Genomic DNA, 19,995 nt, shown 5'->3' with positions numbered 1-19,995 from the left:
AAACTTTTTTTTTTTTTTTATTATTTCAAAATGACAGTATACATAGTAACAGAAGAAAACATTAAAAAACATTTACATACAAAAGAAGCATTGTGAAAACATAAACAAAAAGCTGTGCCAAACATAAAAGGACAACAGAAATGAAACAAAACCAACATACAATTAAAAAAGAGACCACGGGAGAGTATGACAATAATTTCACTTAAAAACTTTAAAGATTTTTAATTTATTATTTTTTTTATTATTTCAAAATGACAGTTTACATAGTAACAGCAGAAAAAAAAAATGTTTTTATTTCCAAATGACAGTATACATAGTAACAGCAGAAAACTATAACTCTCTCTCTCTCTCTCTCTCTCTCTATATATATATATATATATATAAAATATAGGCTCTGTAGTCTACAATGCAACTCCTCTATTTAACTATGGAAGTATTCTTTCAATAAATTAATTTCAAATAAAGCAACAGGACATATTTCTCAGAATGTAAAGTTTGACGGCATAATAGTCTTGTTGTTTGTATAAAAATGAGGATTTGTATCATGTTTGTAGAGCTGACGCTTTTCTTTTGAAGAAATCAGACAGGAACCGGAAGTGCTATTCTTGTTCCGGCCAGCTGAACATAGGTCGTCAGGAGTCTTCATTCTGTTAGCTCGTTAGCATAACAACCTGCTGAAGGTTTGAAGGAGGTCGGTAGAGCAACCTGGTTCTGATCAAAGTCACCGGCTGTCATCATGTGGTATGAGATCCTGCCCAGTTTGGGCGTCATGACGGTGTGTATGATCATTCCTGGAGTCGCCACCGCGCAGATTCACAAATACACCAACGGAGGGAAGGTGAGAGGCTAATGAAGCTAACACCATGCTAACATGCTAACAGCTAACTAGTAGCATGAAGCTGAACCCGTGCTGTCTGTCTGTCACTGTTTGAAGGTTCTCTAAACTACAATGTTGTTTTTCTTCCCTGTAGGAGAAGAGAATCGCTCGGTATCCGTGGCAGTGGCATCTGATGGAGAGAGACAAGCGGGTGTCTGGAACAGGACAGTACCATGACTCCAAGGTGAGAGAAACAGGACAAAATACATCAATAAATGACTCCACAAATACATTAATATGTCAATAAATGAAGCAAACAAAGATCAATACATCAATCCTAATGTGGTGCTAAGTATTTTCAGTGGTGTTACAATGCTTTAAGTATTTTTGGGGAGTATCTGTACTTTACTTGAGTTTTTATGTTTCTGTCAATTTTCACTTTTACTCCACTACATTTCCTAAATAAAATGTGTACTTTTACTCCACTACATTTCCTAAATAAAATGTGTACTTTTACTCCGATACATTTCCCCCTGAGCATCTTCGTTACTCGTTACTGTGGCAAGCAAGCAGGTTCGGTGAATCAGTGGTCCTAGTTTGCAAAATATGTCATTAAATGCAGCAAACAAAGATAAATAAATAAGAAGCAAACAAAAAAAACATTTAAAGCCCTCACAAGTGCAAAAAACTAGCAAGAGAGTGAAGTCTAATGAAGCACAATAACTGGGACAGTGTGTGTGGTCACTGATGAATTACCAAATCTCAGTTAAATACTAGTTTGTGCACAATGATATAATAATAAACTAAAACCAGAAGCTGTCTAGAGAGCAGACAAATGGTCAGTTCATGTATGAAAATAACATATTAATGATATGTAATTTAAAGGTCCCATATTTTAAAAAGTGAGATTTTCTTGTCTTTTTATATTATGAATTAGGTTTAACTGCTTTATAAATACTGTTAAACTATCAAAACTATCAATATACGGACAAACACACACACAGCCCGTACTCAGAAATTGTGCGTTTGAAACAAGCCGTTAGGATTTCTGTCCATTTGTGATGTCACAAATATACAATATTTAGACCATTAAACGATTTTAATCATAAAAATTCTAAATGTGCCCCAGTTTATTTCCTGGTTGCAGTGTATTTCAATAACATCAGCTGACAGGAAGTAAACATGGACCAAGGCTGTTGCCTAGCAACGCAATTCCGTTGCAATTCTGTTGAAATGCACTAAAACGGAGCGTTTCAGACAGAGGGTGAATACAGGTACATTCAGGCAGACAGTACGAGGAAAATAAAGTTTTTTTTCTTTAACATTAAATCATGTAAACATGTTCTAGTAGAAACACAAAACACAAGTATGAACCTGAAAATAAGCATGATATGGGACCTTTAATAAGACTGATAATCTTTTGTTTTTCCTCAACAGGGACTCGAGAACATCCACTGATGATGACCAGGAATATGAAGACCCCAATGAGAAGAAAGTTGTACATTAAAAGCTTCTATTTACATTCAGTTGTTTGGTTTTTTTCAGTCTTTTAAGGCAGTTGTCCCTGTTTAACAATTAAACTGTTCCACACTGGAAACCTTCTGAGGCGTCTTGGCTCATATGTCGAATTTCAAAGGCAACAGAAAAGAGATTGGTGATCCAGTCAAATAAATGGTTTACACCTGTTATGGAGTTTATACTGTAGATGTTATGTCGCCTGTACAGAGGATAATCCAGTGTTGTACTGGAGGATGATATAAAAATCTGTAGTGAGACTCGACATTGTCTAGGATAATGGTTATCATGTAGGTGTGATGCATCTTAAATGTCTACTAGTCTAAAAGCTGCATCACAGTCAACTGAAAAAACTCTCTAAACTAACTGAATTGTTTATTAACATAAACAGAATTAACAGGGAGTCCCTCTGCCTGCCATTAGAGCTAAAAAATTAACCCCCAACTATTTTAATAATTCCTTAATCATTAAAGATAAATGCTTAAAGAATAAAAAAAAAATTGTGTTTTTATCGTTGTCAGTTGAAGGTCTTTAGACTGTTTTTCAGACAACACAGGACATTAGAAGACATCACCTTGAGTTTGGAGAAGTTGTGATGTGCATTTTTCTGAATTTTCTGACAATTATTAATTGATTCACAGAAAAAAAAAATCAATAGATAAATTGATAATGAAAAAAATTCAGTAATATCCAAAATACCATGAGTTGTTTGAACAATAAACTACCAGCTCCAGTGAACTGGTTACAACAGCATAGACAATTTTATCAACTATTAGTTTACTATACTGACCAATAACCAGCTGAAGTATTTACAGTAGCAGCTCAGATGAACAAATGACTTGGTATAACTAAAAAGATTGCTCTAATTCAGTTGTTCTGAAAACTGGGTTTAAGGGGTCGAAAGATAAATCTGAGGTCTGGAAATGATTAACAAAATATTTAAAATTTATGCTAGACAAAACTAATTATATTAATTTTTTCATTCATTAATCTTTGCTGATGTATATTCCTCCAACTCCTTCAATCTATCTTTTTTGTGTTTTTAAAAATAGATTAAAGGAGTCTTTGGGTAAGGTACATCAGTCTGTAGAGGCTTTTTAATCTATAAAATTGTCTTATTTTTTGTATAGTCATGCTGTGACCTGAAATGTTATTGTCTAACTGTTATTTGTTGTATGTCTAAATCTCAAATGAGGCTTTTTCTTGTTAAATACATTTTAAATAAATGAAATAAAAACAACTAGAAATGTTTATCTCTTTGGGCAACCAAAATAATGAAAAGAAATATGAAACTCGATAATGAAAATTTATTTACCGTTCTGATCAGGATGATTTGCAAAACATTTACAAGAGAAAATTTAGGTTGAACAGTCGAAAGGGAAGACGAGTTCCAGAGTAAACAGGATGTAGAATATAATACCACAGTCTCACTTGCACACGTTTCTTTACAGTTAAAATCCTCCCGTCTCACTGGACATTCAACTAAATCTGAATGAGGTTTTCCTCCCAATAAAAATAAAACATTAATACCTCAAGAAAAAAAAAGTAAAGGTGCCCTCTAAAGACGTGACGTTCACTTCTCCTCCTTGCCTTTGGTTTTCCTGTAGACCATCTCCCTGAAGCTCGACAGGATCTTGCTCTCTCTCTTCCTCCTCTCCTCCTGGTTGAAGGACGCCAGCGCTCGCTTTTCATCTGCGCTGTAGATCTGGTTTTCCTTTCTCAGACGCACGGCCTCCATACGACGATGTCTGCAGGGTCACATTTAAAACTCGTCAGTATCACAGTAATGATAAAGATCGCTGCTCTCATACTGACATTTGAAACATCAACATTTATTTCACAGCCATGCTGAGAGTTTATAGTTCTGCTTCTTCTAAACATCACCAACCTGCTGCCGCTCATCACGTAGCCGGACTTCTCGAAGTTTGCGATCTCGTCGCTGGTGAGACCGATCTCACCTCTCCTCGGGATACGTTTGCCTGCTTTCACGTACTCTGCCATCGCAGCACCTTCACCTGGCAACAGCGCATGACCGAAACTAGAAGAAGAGAAATATTCAACTTATTAAACTTGAGCCATAAATGTAGAAAAAAAGTACTGTAAAATAAAATATTATATATGCTGTAAATATAGATTCTGAAAAAGAGTGTTTGCTTCCTCTTAGAGTATAGAATAGAGCTGCAACGATAAAAAATAATCAGCAACTATTTTAATAATAGATTCATCGTTAAAGTAATTTTTCATGCAAAAATGGCAGAAAATGCCGTTATCAACCTCTCAAATATGGAGATTTTTCCGCTTTTCTCTGTTTTGGACTGACAAAACAAAACATTTAAAGTCTTCACAGTGGACTTTGAGAAGCTGGGATTGACATTTTTCACTATTTTCTGACATTTTACAAACCAAACGATCAATCGATTAAACTAGAAAATAATTTGCAGATGAATTGATAATGAAAATGATCCTTCGTTGCAGCCCTAATATAGACCTGTTCATACTACTGCCAGTAATGTTACTGTTTCCAGAAGCCCAAGTCCCAAGTCCTCAAATGTCTTGTTTTGTCCACAACTCAAAGATATTCATAGAGGAAAACTCAGAAAACTCTCTGCCGTGCTTTTATTGTGAAAATTCTAATCACAATGATGTAAAGTGCTTTAGTAACATAATAGACTCACTCCAGAGGCCTGTCGTCCGTCGACAAGTGTGTGAGCGGAGCTTCGGGGCCGACCACGTTTTCGTCCATGCAGGTCTTCTCCACCCACAACACCCCGTTGGGATCCTCCTCCTCCTCTTCCTCCTCCCCTGACTCTTCACTGTTGGAGTTGCTGGACTCCTTGCGGGTCTTCTTCGCCTTCTTCTTCTTGGACTTCTTCGACCTGTTAGGAAACAAATTATGTTAGATCAAAATGTCTCTTTTCTTTGTGAATGAGGCTGGCCGTATAGCTGCTAGATGTTAACACTTACTTCTTGCTCTTCTTTTTCTTTTTCTTCTTCTTTATTTCTTCCTCTGAAAGATTAAAAAAAAACAATGATAAAACTCACAAAAAAAGACTTTGTTAAATGAATGTAATTATGATATTTATAATATTGTCTTACCATCTGAATCTGACCCCAGCTCGCTGTCCTCGGAGTGTTTCTTGTTCTTCTTTTTCTTGGATTTCTTCTTCTTCTTTTTCTTCTTCTTGTCTGCTGTCAATGACGTACAGAATTCTTTGTAAATTGAAACAAACCTACAATATCATTTATTTGCGTTCAAACACCGCGTGTGCTGCTGTTACCTCCTGAGCTCGACTCTGAACTGCTGTTCTTCTCGTCTTCTTCGACTGGTGTGAATTCATCGGAGCTGTCGGAGAACAAAGAAATAAATTCATGCTTTCATACAATCATCATCATCCTCTGATAGTTCAGTGCTGGATAAAACAAAACAACCTGTTGCTCTGGAGGAGAGATTCTTGACTTACTCTGGCTCTTTCACTCTCGGTGAATATCCCCAAACTTCAGGGCACCCTAACTCACCGATCCTCTCTCTCTCCTGCAGACGCCTGGAACAGAAAGACGGACAGATGAAACAGCAGGTTGTTTAAATTCTGTTTTGAAAGGTACTATACAAATAAAATGTATTACTATTCAGGCTAGGCAACATGACGATATATATATATGATCAAAATGATATAAAAATGTCCATCGTATACATTTATCTATATTGTTTCTATCGCGATATAAGCTAGGCCTATATTTATTTATTTATTCTCTATAATTTCACTGAAAATTTTCATGTTAATTTTGCACTCAAGTTCTTAATTGATTGATTTGTTTATTGGGGTGCCAAATCAAAATACTGTATAACTTTCAGACAACCAAAACAGATCCAGTTTTTGAAGCTTGACCCAGACTATATGGACTAAAAGTCAGGATTTCTCAACCTCTGCTGCTTCAATTTGGTGATTAATAGCTGATAAATGATCATTAGCTGTATAATATTAGTGTTTTGTGTAATTTACCTGGCAATAAAAGCTTCTTTAATGTCGGTGTTTTGTGTTGTTAAATAGATGATAAATGATGATTATCTGTAGTGTTTTGTTGTAGTTTACCTGGCTATAAAAGCCTCTTTAATCTTGGTGTTTTGTGTTGTTTAATAGATGATAAATGATCATTACCTGTATAATAACCTTTGTTGTTTTGTGTTGTTTAAAAGCTGATAGATGATGATTATCTGTAGTGTTTTGTTGTAGTTTACCTGGCTATAAAGGCCTCTTTAATCTTGGTGTTTTGTGTTGTTTAATAGATGATAAATAGCTGTATAATCTTAGTGTTTTGTGATGTTTACCTGGCTATAAAGGCCTCCTGTCTCTGTGTTTTGTGTTATTATATTAGTGTTTTGTGTAGTTTAATAGATGATAAATGTTGATGTTTACCTGGCTATAAAGGCCTCCTGTCTCTGTAGTGTTTAGTGATGTTTACCTGGCTATGAAGGCCTCCTGTCTCTGTAGTGTTTAGTGATGTTTACCTGGCTATAAAGGCCTCCTGTCTCTATAGTGTTTAGTGATGTTTACCTGGCTATGAAGGCCTCCTGTCTCTGTGTTGTTTAGTGATGTTTACCTGGCTATGAAGGCCTCCTGTCTCTGTGTTGTTTAGTGATGTTTACCTGGCTATGAAGGCCTCCTGTCTCTGTAGTGTTTAGTGATGTTTACCTGGCTATAAAGGCCTCCTGTCTCTGTAGTGTTTAGTGATGTTTACCTGGCTATAAAGGCCTCCTGTCTCTGTAGTGTTTAGTGATGTTTACCTGGCTATAAAGGCCTCCTGTCTCTGTGTTGTTTAGTGATGTTTACCTGGCTATAAAGGCCTCCTGTCTCTGTAGTGTTTAGTGATGTTTACCTGGCTATAAAGGCCTCCTGTCTCTGTAGTGTTTACCTGGCTATGAAGGCCTCCTGTCTCTGTAGTGTTTAGTGATGTTTACCTGGCTATAAAGGCCTCCTGTCTCTGTGTTGTTTAGTGATGTTTACCTGGCTATAAAGGCCTCCTGTCTCTGTAGTGTTTAGTGATGTTTACCTGGCTATGAAGGCCTCCTGTCTCTGTGTTGTTTACCTGGCTATGAAGGCCTCCTGTCTCTGTGTTGTTTAGTGATGTTTACCTGGCTATAAAGGCCTCCTGTCTCTGTAGTGTTTAGTGATGTTTACCTGGCTATGAAGGCCTCCTGTCTCTGTGTTTAGTGATGTTTACCTGGCTATAAAGGCCTCCTGTCTCTGTGTTGTTTACCTGGCTATGAAGGCCTCCTGTCTCTGTGTTGTTTACCTGGCTATGAAGGCCTCCTGTCTCTGTAGTGTTTAGTGATGTTTACCTGGCTATGAAGGCCTCCTGTCTCTGTCTCTGTAGTGTTTAGTGTTGTTTACCTGGCTATGAAGGCCTCCTGTCTCTGTAGTGTTTAGTGATGTTTACCTGGCTATGAAGGCCTCCTGTCTCTGTAGTGTTTAGTGATGTTTACCTGGCTATGAAGGCCTCCTGTCTCTGTAGTGTTTAGTGATGTTTACCTGGCTATGAAGGCCTCCTGTCTCTGTGTTGTTTAGTGATGTTTACCTGGCTATGAAGGCCTCCTGTCTCTGTGTTGTTTAGTGTTGTTTACCTGGCTATGAAGGCCTCCTGTCTCTGTAGTGTTTAGTGATGTTTACCTGGCTATGAAGGCCTCCTGTCTCTGCCTCTGTGTTGTTTAGTGATGTTTACCTGGCTATGAAGGCCTCCTGTCTCTGTCTCTGTAGTGTTTAGTGTTGTTTACCTGGCTATGAAGGCCTCCTGTCTCTGTGTTGTTTAGTGATGTTTACCTGGCTATGAAGGCCTCCTGTCTCTGTGTTGTTTACCTGGCTATGAAGGCCTCCTGTCTCTGTAGTGTTTAGTGATGTTTACCTGGCTATGAAGGCCTCCTGTCTCTGCCTCTGTGTTGTTTAGTGATGTTTACCTGGCTATGAAGGCCTCCTGTCTCTGTCTCTGTAGTGTTTAGTGTTGTTTACCTGGCTATGAAGGCCTCCTGTCTCTGTCTCTGTAGTGTTTAGTGATGTTTACCTGGCTATGAAGGCCTCCTGTCTCTGTCTCTGTAGTGTTTAGTGATGTTTACCTGGCTATGAAGGCCTCCTGTCTCTGTGTTGTTTACCTGGCTATGAAGGCCTCCTGTCTCTGTGTTGTTTAGTGATGTTTACCTGGCTATGAAGGCCTCCTGTCTCTGTGTTGTTTAGTGATGTTTACCTGGCTATGAAGGCCTCCTGTCTCTGTGTTTAGTGATGTTTACCTGGCTATGAAGGCCTCCTGTCTCTGTGTTGTTTAGTGATGTTTACCTGGCTATGAAGGCCTCCTGTCTCTGTGTTTAGTGATGTTTACCTGGCTATGAAGGCCTCCTGTCTCTGTGTTGTTTAGTGATGTTTACCTGGCTATGAAGGCCTCCTGTCTCTGTGTTGTTTAGTGATGTTTACCTGGCTATGAAGGCCTCCTGTCTCTGTGTTTAGTGATGTTTACCTGGCTATAAAGGCCTCCTGTCTCTGTGTTTAGTGTTGTTTACCTGGCTATGAAGGCCTCCTGTCTCTGTAGTGTTTAGTGATGTTTACCTGGCTATAAAGGCCTCCTGTCTCTGTGTTTAGTGATGTTTACCTGGCTATAAAGGCCTCCTGTCTCTGTGATGTTTACCTGGCTATGAAGGCCTCCTGTCTCTGCCTCTGAGCGTCGTCTCTCTGCTGCTCGTAGTAATAATCATCTTTGAAGCTGTTTCCGTGTTTCCCGGCGTCCCGCTGCTCGCTCCAGTGGTTGTAACTGGTGTTGTTGGTGTTGGTGTTGGTGGTGTTGGTGTTGTGTCGCTCTCTGGACCTGGATCTGGACCTGGACCGGCCCCGTTGGGGGCTTCCGATGCGGATCCTCCGGATGTTTCTGGCCTCTCGGAACCGGCGGTCCCGCTCCTCGTGCTCCTTCTCCCGGTTCCGCGGCTTCGGGAGTTTTGGCCCGAAGCTGTACGGAGAGAGACTCCGCTCTCTGCTGCCGCTGCGGTGGCGGCTCCGGGACCGGGAGCGAGTCCGAGGTCTGCGGTTCCGAGAACCGGGACTCCGGGGCTCCACACCGCCGTCTGAGCTCGACCCACCCGACTGAGGCATCACTAAAGACGGCTTAGACTCCCACCGACACTGCGGGACACGATACAGATGAAGAAGCGGTAGTTTGTTAAAGAGAAGCTAACACACGTCCATCACGTGATCTTCAGTACGCAGGCAACGCGTCTAATAACAGGAAGTGGCGAGACGTCCGTTCCCAAACTCTTCCTCAACATGTAACTAATAAACACAGTTCCGCTTCTACTTTATAACTTTATAACACAATGTAGTTTGTCAAAATAAATAAATACAGAAAAAATGTGGCAACAATCAAATACTTATATAATTTCTTCTGTATCATATTATTTAGAAACTATAGTTTATAATGGTGGTGAAAAAAATAATATCTTATCTTATATATATATATATAAGATAAGATATTATTTTTTTTTTTCAAGAAATGGAGCACAACAAATATACAATGTAGGTACAAAACAAAGGCAGTAATTAAAAAATGAATTAAAATAAAATGAAAAAAAAAAGTTACCACCATTATAAACTATAGTTTCTAAATAATATGATGCAGAAGAAATCTTATATCTTATATAAATATGTATATAAATATGTATATATATATATATATATATATATATATATATATATATATATATATATATATATATATATATATATAAGATAAGACATTCCTTTATTAGTCCCGAAGTGGGGAAATTTGCAGTGTAGAGCAGCAAAGGGGATAGGGCAAAAAACAAGATGCATCAGCTAACACAGTAAAAAAGAGCTAAACAAAGTGTAACAAAATATGAACCATTTAAACAGAAGGAAGTATAACAATAGGAGCAGTATATGCAGTATTGATAATAAACAGACTATTAACAAAATTGCACAACTGGAACATTATATATATATATATATATATTCCAGTTGGTATTAATGGACAACAAATAGCAAAAATACCTGTAGTCCAATGGGGGTAGTGGGTTACTTTTTTATTGTCCCAGTCAGCTAATCAAATCAAGCAAGAGGCGCTTTACTACTTCACTTCCTGTTTTGATGCAAGGCCTATTAAAATAGATAAGAACATGCGTCATCTACGCGTCATATCATAGGGTACAGCACATGCGCAGTAAAATCTGATCTGTCGCTCCAGTTAGACTGCGCATGCGTCATACGCAAGAGCTCAAAGCAGTGACCTAACCTCCTTCAACAGGCCTTATTCTGATGCCGGTAGATGTGGCAGGACTAGCTGGCTGGTTAGCTGTTGAGAAAGCTGCAGAATATGTGTGAGAGAAAGAGGATTTCATACCCTAATATCGTGATAGTTTCAGTTAGGCTTCTGTCAAGGTCAAGTCAAGGATACTTCCTTGGTAGGAAGGGTCCTTCCTAGTGGGGTCCTACAGAGGCTAAGAGGCTAGGAGGCTAGGGAAGACCACTTCCTGGAGTTTACACTTCCTAAAACTTCATCTAGTGTGCAGAAGACATGGAGGTGGTATTTATTTATTTTTACTTTATTTAGAACAATTCAGTACATTAAAATCTCTATTATTCTAGTACGACTATTGATTTTGCATTCCTCAAAATAATATAAACATTCAAAACATGCATGTCTATTAAAAATAAATAAAAATCAACAGGGATTTGGACAATTATTATAATTTATTAACATAGAATTAATATAAAAGCTACTAATTAATTTTACCTCACTGATTTTAAAACAAACTTCAAACTTGACAGAAAAAAAAAAAAAAATGTCCACTGTTCCAACAACCTTTGACTCTGCTTTGGTTAATTCAAACCCTTCAATTAAAAAAAAAAAGTTAGATGTGAAAATATGCCAGCGCTACACATTGTTTTTCCCCTCGGTCAGCTTGTGCTAACATGACTGGGTCAGCTCGCTGAACGAGTCTGTCCCTGAACAATCTTTAAAATTAGGCCTTGTAGATCTAATGTGACTTCAGATTCAGCAACTGGATCGCCAATTTTTCGCCTCAAATTTGTTCAGGAACAGATTTGAAGTAAAATAACTTAAAGTCTACTAGCGTATTTTCCTTGTGTCCAAATCTGGGGACAGGAAATGCATCATGCGGATAGGATTGTGGGTGTTTTGGAGCGTGGAAGATACACACATGCATCCTTAAAAATCCTCTGAACGAAGGACTCAGTCCTTGGTAGAATTCAAAGGATCCTTGACACTCGAACAGTCCTTTGGCAGGATTCGATGACGCAGCATCGTTTGAGGATTCTTCCTTGACATTGAGAGACATTTTCCGTTAATTAATCACATTTGATCGTTTGGTTGTGCACGCAGCCCCGCTCCACAGGTGCACCATAATGTTTTGCCCGACGCGCTTTGCCAAGACGTTTTTGAAGCACCCACCGCGCCTTTAGGGTGACAAGTGTCCAAACAGCCAAAGTGACGTCACATCACACATTAGACACGGCCCTTCGTGAGGGTTCCGTGCAGCAGGTTTTCGCCTGTCCATGCACGTCCAAATTTTTCTAACTACGTGGGTACGGATGAAAGGAGAAAATGGCAAACTTTGAGGAGCTTTGAGAATGTCGGTTTGCCGCAAGGAGAATCCCACACAGGGTATAAAAGATCCAAATGATTCCTTGTCACGATTCTACGTTAGCTTCAGCATGTCCATGCCACCGTCCTTCCTTAAAGTATAAGCGAGGCTTTATTTAGACCTGTTTCACAGTTTATGTGTATTGTTGTTGGGTCAGAATGTCGCTTAACACGACTGCACATTTAACATCTATAAACATGGTTATTTAAAAAAATAATTACATGGGTGAACTAGAATTGTGAAACAGAATTATGTTCTATTTCAGCATGAACCGACCAGAGACTTCGGGTGCCAGACGGTAGTTCGCGCAAAACCTGCCGCTGGACAGGATAACAGGAGAAGCAAAGGTGAGTCATGATATCAGGTTTTTTTTATCTGTTACATGTATCCTGAATGGGCTGAAGCTGGACACAATCAGAGTCTGAAAGAGAGCTTTGCTGGTATATGCTCCTATAGGAGGTGGCTGTAGGACAGTTCTATGGGCAGCCATATGATGAGCTACTCCACTCGTGATCAGTTGGCGCCGAGCATGCATCTGCCATAGACTTTCCACAATCAGCCTCAGGGGCTGAAGCAGGAAGAGAAACGTTATCGTCTCCAACAGCGGTCCGAGGGAACAGGGGAGACACCGGCACCCGGTCGGAGACGATAACGTTTCTCTCTGCGGAGCCCCGTCAATTCACAAGACACGGTTAACCTCTGTTGGTCTGGAGGAGCTGCAGCAGTTATTTCTACACAAACGTCCAATGTGCATTTACTAGATATTCTCAGATCTACGAAGTCTCCTGCAGTGTGTAGTGAGCGCGCATGCACGTGAGGTGGAGCGAGTACGAGCGCGGTGTGTGAGTGAAGGCAGGCAGAGGAGCAGAGACTCCGGCCACACGCGAGCGCGCATGGGAAACCGACCCGGTAGATTTATACATGTAAAAAGTTACAAACAGTCCCTTTAACTTTTGTACGAAATGTTTCACTGGATAGAATCTGTGGATCAACTTCAATGACACCTCTTTTACCTGATTTGTTAGAAGGATCTTTTGTGGTAAGGACCAAACTTTCTTCCAGTCAATATCACTAACAAGATTACTCCAATAAAATGCTGCTGCCGGAATAATTTTCTTTGAAGGCTGCTGATAACTGTCCTTACAGTAGGTTTTTATCACCCCCTCCTGCAGTTGCCTATTGATCTCCTCCACCTCCCACATGACTTCCCAGAGGGAGGTGCGGTTGATCGGGAACGCGCCTAAAGTTACTCTGTGCGCGCTCCCGCGAGCTGCATGCAGAACCTCTGCACAACACCGGAAGTTGTAAACAGCGTGGAGCTGAGGACTTTTAACCGCCACATTAGTTTGTGATGCTACACGACAACACCGGCTTATTCTCTGTAAAGTAGTCGGTGTGTTATTAAAACAACATTATGTCTTCTTCTACCGTTAAAACGGAGAGAAACCCGGTGTTACCGGTGAATAAGAAAGTAGAAGAAGCTCTGGCGATGGAGTTCTTCTTCACTGATCTGAACACCACCGCGACCTGCCTCATCTGCAGACAGAAAATACTATTCAATATGTTCAACATGAAGCGGCATTACACAGCCAAACACGCGGGGAAGTATGATCAATACAAGGGAAGAAGCAGGAAGAGCATCTCTGATGAGCTGCATAAAGACTTCAACCAGTCTGAGGGGACTCCAGCAGACTCTAGCAGGAGAGGAGAACCTAAACCTGAACCTAAACCTGAACCTAAACCCGTCTCCACAGCAGGTATTATACTGATTTGAGTGGGCTGAGAACTACATGGGCTTATGGGAAATGTTTTTTTTTGTTTGTTTATTTATTTAACCTTTATTTAACCAGGTTAGTCCCATTGAGATTAAGAACCTCTTTTCAAAGGGAGACCTGGCAAAACAAAACACACATCACAATTATTCATACACAACCCATTACAAAATTACCATCTGTCCTCTGGATTTACATGTCTTTAGCAGCACATTAATTATTATTTAGCAACAAGATATATACATATATATGTGTATATATATGTATATGTGTATATATATATATATGTGTATATATATATGTATGTATATATATATATATATATATATATATATGTGTGTGTATATATATGTGTATATATATATGTGTGTGTATATATGTATATATATATATATATATATGTATATGTATATGTATATATACATATACATATACATATATATTTATATGTATATATATATATGTATTCCCTGCAATTTTGTAAAGTTTGCCTTTTTTTTTTTATTTAACCTTTATTTTACCAGATTAGTCCCATTTGAGATTAAGAACCTCTTTAAACAATAACTTGACAATATTTAATATCATTCTATGCTTTTATTTTGAAAGGGAATGACCCGGTAGTTATCTCGACGCTAAACCCGGCGTGCAGAAAGTAAACACTTTACTACTAAAATAACCTCCAGACTCTATTTAATTATAGTTTTTTAATGCTAATATGAATTAAACCTGTTATATGTAATATATCCTGTAATGCTATGTAGTTTAAATAGTGTGATATTAGTAATAAAAGCTCCACTAGGGCGACTCCTGGTGGCTGCTCGGTCAGAGAGGAGCAGCTGGCAGAGAGCTGTCTGTTGTTAGCTGCTGTCTGTCTGTTGTTAGCTATTGTCTGTCTGTCTGTAGCGTTAGCAGCTAACTCACTGCTACTGTCGGTGGTTGTATTGCTCCAGCATAGTCTTGGCAGAAAACACCAGCAGGTAAATCCCTTTATGTGCAGCTGTTTTAGAGCAGCAGGGTTTCACTCATCACATTGAGGGTGTTGTGTTTGGAGCTAGCATAGCATGCTAACAGGATGCTAGCTAGTAGGCCGCGCTGCTCCATTAAAGAGGAAGAGAGGAGCTAGCCTTTGTTAGCATCTAACAACGACTTTAAACACATCGATGGCATCGATTATAGATCAGTGAAGTAGCACATGTCCCTGTGGAAGTTACATAACGTAGTTAAGCACTTGTTCAGTGTTATGCGAGACTCATATTTCAGCTACAACTTTGTTAAACTATCTTAATTATAGCTAACGTGAAGCTAAGCTAACGTTATTGGTTTGATGGCTGATATTTCCTGCAAAACAATGATGTTCACATGCATACTCTGACTTTCTGTTTGCATCAAACACTAAAACACGGCGTTTTTATAGAACTTTAAAATATATTTCTACTAATGATTGTTGTAATTGCACATAAACAGCATACAGTTTATAGGTAACAATCATATTAAGACAACAACATCCATAAACCTTCATATTATCTTACATTTGTTGTTTAAACGGATTTGATTTAGCTTCATAATCATTACATTTAATTTTGCTTTGCAACATCTTGTCCACTTCATTCATAATGGAGTGGGCAGGGCAAATATTAGCGTATTGCATATTTGCATATTGTAGTGGGTGTAAGGTTATATGATGACTGATGAAACATTTCAGTGCAGAAAGTATGAGATTATAGTGTCACAGTGAGTTTAGTTTGTCCACTAGACTCTCAAATATCGATATTGGCCTCAAAAGCTTCTATTATCTATTTTCTAGAAGAAGAAGAAAGGCACTTTATTAATCCCAGAGGGGAAATACAATTTTTTCACTCTGTTATTTACAGGACACACACATGCACATGCACACACACACACACACACACATGCACATGCACACACACACACACACACACACATGCACATGCACACACACACACACACACACACGCACACACACACACGGACACACACACACGCACATGCACATGCACACACACACACACACACACACACACACACACACACAAACAGGACCTATATACCTGCGTTAATGTAGAGGTGTTAGAGGGGGCTGCCTCTGACAGGCGCACCGAGCAGTTGGGTGTTTGGTGCCTTGCTCAAGACACCTCGGCAGTGCCCAAGAGGCAAACTGGCATCTCTCCAGTGACCAGTTCACACTCAGCACTTGGTCCATGCAGGGACTTGAACCGGCGACCCTTCGGTTCCCAAGACAAGTCCCTATGGCCTGAGCTACTGCCAGCATCTCAAACTACAGCCTAAATGATCATGAATCAACACCTCTGAGGCGATTTCCTCAAAAGACAAAACATTATGACCCTCGTGGGTGTAGGGCTTGTAGCTAGCTAATACACTGGAAACTGGGTGTAACAGGCAGTATTGCAAAAAGAAAGGAAAACAAAGTCAGACGTTGTTTGTTAACAAAACTTCTTGATAATTCACTTATTGACTGCGTGGGTGTCAAAGATAACTGACTGTTAGAACTGGAAAAGCAGGATATGGAAATGTCAAAAAGCTGAATTTGAGCCAAAACCTTAACTGACTTTTCTTGTGCATTCAGAAATGTGATTCTCATTTGTTCTTTTTGATTTTGTTTCTCTCCACAGCCATGCCAAGTCTAAAGCTGATATCTGCAACCGACACACAGTATTCAGCTGCTGTGCTGAAGTCGATGAACGAGCAGCGAAATCATGGATTATTTTGTGACGTCACCATCATCATACAGGACAAGAAATTCAGAGCTCACAAAACAATCCTGTCTGCCTCGAGTACATACTTCCACCAGCTCTTCAGTGTCGCTGGACAAGTGATCGAGTTAAACTTCATCAAAGCGGAAATCTTTGAGGAGATTCTCAATTACATTTACAGCTCCAAGCTCATCCGCGTCCGCTCCGACATCCTTGAGGAGCTCATCAATGCTGGGCAGATACTGGGAGTCAAGTTCATTGCAAACTTGGGGTCACCGTTATCACAAGTGAAGGGTCTGCCGGGTTTGTCAAAGGAGACGGAGAGCAAAAGTGACACGCCCGCAGAGGTGATGCCCATCATCGCAGAGTCTTTCTCAATATCTGCAGAGGAATTCAATCAGACAAGCAAGCATGCAGGTAACGACGACGACGACTCGGACAGTGATGTAATGTTTGTCTCGCAAACAGATGCTCAAACCAGAGCAGCCAGTCAGAAAGGTAAATCTGGTGAGGTAATTGATTTGGATAAAGGTGATTCAGGAAAAGCAGAATCAAAGCAAAATGAAGAATCAAATCATGCAGTTGCAAAACAGAAAGAGAAAGCCAGAGCCTCCTTGAAAACAGTGGCTGCAAAGCCTCCCAGGATCAGTTGTCCAGCCCCTAAGATCCCCAACAGCAGCCCTCTGCACAGTCCAGACAGCAGCTCCAATAGCTCGTCCTCCCCTGCCAGAGTTTCCTCAGGAAGTGCTCCCACAACGCCAGCCAGGTCAAGCAGTTTCACCCCTGAGCCCTCGAGTGCCTCCCAGTCCTCTGAAAACAGCGATATAATGGGAGTCCACAAGAAGCAAGTCTCTGCTTCCTCTCAGAAAGGGGATTTCAAAATACAGCTCGTAGATGTGTCTGAAGGTCCAGCAAATCAAACTAACACTTCCAAATCAGCTATAGCGGCAAAAAAGACAGTGACACTCAATACAGCCACAGAGATTGATTCAATTTCATCAGGCTGTAAAGTGTATGCCAATATTGGAGAAAATACTTACGACATTGTCCCAGTGAAGGAAGATCCAGGTGAAGGGGGCTCTAAAGCCAACAAAGGGAAGAGATCATTAATGGCAACCCCGTTGAGACCCCTGGATAAAGCACCCACGTCACCGAAGGCCGGCCCAAACAAGAAGAAGACCAAAACAGAGCTTGAGGATCACTACGAGCTCATCATGGATGGGAAAACTTTCTTTGTATGCATCGTCTGCAAGCGCCCCTACGTGTGTCTGACGAGCCTCCGCCGTCACTTCAACACCCACTCGTGGGAAAAGAAGTACCCGTGTCGCTACTGCAACAAGGTCTTTGCGCTGGCCGAGTACAGAACTAAACATGAAATCCATCACACGGGAGAGAGGAGGTACCAGTGCTTGATGTGCAATCAAATGTTCTTGAACTACCAGTTACTGTCCACCCACTGCAAGCAAGCCCACAACCAGGATCCCAGCGGGAGGAAAGAGAAAGATGAGACGGACAACAACTTGTACCGACTCCTGCCGTGTAGAACGGTGCAGATGAAGCCGTACTCGTGGAGCACCGACGGGCTGGGGGTCCCCGTCATATCCGAGGATGGCAGCGTGCATCACATAACCACCGTCGACGAAGAGGTCCACTCCTCCACCCAGACCAGGATGTTGAACTGGGACGACATCTTCATCGAGCCCGATGCTCACATGCCACCTGATGCTCACGCCCGACCGGGTTCGACCATGAGCAGTCCTCCACAGGGAGCCACAGAGTTTGACTTTGTTATACCAGAGAGCTACTGAGCAACACTCGCTGCTCCATTTACTGTGCCTTTTTTAGGTGCAAATCACACCCCCCACACCCTTTTTCCTCTTTGGTTCCATGTCAACTATATTCTTCTGTAATTCTCAATAGTGTCGGCTCAATGTACGGTCACATTAGCATCTCCTTTTAACGGAATTTGTGGTGTAATATTGTACTAAACATGGTGATGATGCACGCTAGAATAATGTCAGAGCTGAACTGTGATGTCAGAGCCAGCTGGAGATTGTCAGTCGTGCCGTCTTCAGACGAAGTGAGAGGGAGACGGAGCGAATAGTTGCAGGATGGAAGTGTAATGTGACCATACCTTTACTCATGTTACTCTGCTTGTGTAATAGCCCTGATCTTTTGTATCATTGGAACAAAAGATAGTCACATTAGTGGTGAAGCGGTTCACAAGCAGTAAAGAAAATAATGAGCTTATATGGATGATAAAAATTCCATCAAGAATCACAAACTGCCCCAGAAATGTAAGACCTAACTCTTAAAGCTGTAATAAAAAGGCAAATCATGTATGTTTAATTTTTCGCTCTGTTATATCTATATCAGCTGAAAAGATTTCTGCTAATCTGAAACACAAAGCATTGAAATGAGACATTTGAATGTCTTTTGTTTCAGTAGTAGTTTTTAACCTTTAGGCCACGTTGCCTAATTCAGTTACAGCCCACTGAGCTCTTCTTCATAAAATTATGTGAAACCTCAATTGATGTTTTTGTGTGTAACCACAGTTGACCTTCTTTGTTCACAGGATACATTAATGCATTTTATGGTTTCAACAGATTTGTGTAAAATACATGATGTGACCTATAAAGAAATAAAGCAAGGTTGCTCAAATTTTAAATCCATCATTACCGGATGCATCAATCATGAATCAATGGAAATTTTAATAAGAAGTTTCTGGACGGATCGTTCGTTGTTCTAAATGAGTTCTATTTGAGACTAAACTTAATTCTTTAAAAGAGAATGATGATCATGATCTGAAATATATTTTTTCATCTTGTGATTGTTGGCGATCCCACATGTGGGTGTTTGTGTCAGGGAAGATATACAATGGTTATTTAATTTTTCAGTGGTTGGAAAAAGTTTTTTTGTCCATTAAACACCGTTTTATTTTCATACACCTGTACATTTTTATTTTCTACGCTTTTTTTCATGTTGTTTCCTAAATTGTTATTTTAATGCCAAAATCTGCCGGCTACATACAGAGTAGGCTAGAGATTTTTGCATACAAATGTGATGATAGGATTTACATAAATTGAGGTTTATTTCAGCCCGTACATATAGCACTTAGTGTTGGATCAGGCAGAAGATATTTTCTTTGTAATATTTTTACTTTCTCTCTTGTTTTAATTCAATGTGTCCAAATGTAGTGATGGTCAGCATGAGTAAAAAAAAAAAAGTAGTGCTAACATGAGAATCTGTTCTACTTCATGTCATTCAATAAACTCATGCAGGACTTGCTTTTAATTAACATTGGTGTGTGTGTGTGTGTGATGTACAGTATATTTGTGTTAATCCCACTTCTTTTTTTTACTGTTTCAGATGTATCCATTAGGTTTATAGCGCTGGACAAAATTAAATAGTTATTAAATACTCAGCTCTGTTGGCGTACAAAATGTCCCTTTTCTGTCAGTTAGCAACGAGTGTTCCCTGTTGGTAAATAAATTATTTCACTAT

General features: G+C 39.9%; 3 protein-coding genes across 6 annotated transcripts; 2 read left to right on the top strand and 1 right to left on the bottom strand.

Annotated features, from left to right (window-relative positions):
- The first annotated feature begins 596 nt into the window (after nt 1-596).
- ndufa1 (NADH:ubiquinone oxidoreductase subunit A1) lies at nt 597-2,343 on the top strand. The gene is made up of 3 exons (XM_037779241.1): nt 597-838; nt 972-1,061; nt 2,255-2,343. The coding sequence occupies exons 1-3, from the start codon at nt 737-739 to the stop codon at nt 2,273-2,275; spliced, it is 213 nt and encodes a 70-aa protein (XP_037635169.1). The 5' UTR covers nt 597-736; the 3' UTR covers nt 2,276-2,343.
- Nucleotides 2,344-3,619: 1,276 nt separating this feature from the next.
- Nucleotides 3,620-13,204, bottom strand: LOC119494347 (NFKB activating protein). Of its 2 annotated transcripts, none has more exons than XM_037780158.1 (9): nt 13,001-13,204; nt 9,002-9,489; nt 5,794-5,874; nt 5,611-5,675; nt 5,429-5,521; nt 5,297-5,339; nt 5,008-5,208; nt 4,221-4,370; nt 3,620-4,080 (listed from the first exon to the last, which is right to left on the bottom strand). In XM_037780158.1, the coding sequence occupies exons 1-9, from the start codon at nt 13,187-13,189 to the stop codon at nt 3,906-3,908; spliced, it is 1,485 nt and encodes a 494-aa protein (XP_037636086.1). In that variant the 5' UTR covers nt 13,190-13,204; the 3' UTR covers nt 3,620-3,905. The 2 variants fall into 2 exon arrangements, with proteins under 2 accessions (XP_037636086.1, XP_037636088.1); XM_037780160.1 differs by having other exon boundaries at nt 5,429-5,518.
- zbtb33 (zinc finger and BTB domain containing 33) lies at nt 10,645-19,789 on the top strand. 3 transcript variants are annotated; one of them, XM_037780156.1, is made up of 3 exons: nt 10,645-10,903; nt 12,253-12,334; nt 16,411-19,789. In XM_037780156.1, exons 1-3 carry the CDS (start codon nt 10,898-10,900, stop codon nt 18,297-18,299), a joined length of 1,977 nt encoding a protein of 658 aa, XP_037636084.1. In that variant the 5' UTR covers nt 10,645-10,897; the 3' UTR covers nt 18,300-19,789. The 3 variants fall into 3 exon arrangements, with proteins under 3 accessions (XP_037636084.1, XP_037636083.1, XP_037636085.1); XM_037780155.1 differs by lacking the exons at nt 10,645-10,903; nt 12,253-12,334 and adding an exon at nt 13,257-13,744; XM_037780157.1 differs by lacking the exons at nt 10,645-10,903; nt 12,253-12,334 and adding an exon at nt 14,473-14,736.
- The last annotated feature ends 206 nt before the right edge of the window (nt 19,790-19,995 follow it).

This window comes from Sebastes umbrosus, chromosome 9 (genome assembly GCF_015220745.1).
Source record: "Sebastes umbrosus isolate fSebUmb1 chromosome 9, fSebUmb1.pri, whole genome shotgun sequence".
NCBI classification, from domain to species: domain Eukaryota; kingdom Metazoa; phylum Chordata; class Actinopteri; order Perciformes; family Sebastidae; genus Sebastes; species Sebastes umbrosus.
Note: the sequence above shows the minus strand (reverse complement) of the source record. Positions and strands in the feature narration are given on the sequence as shown.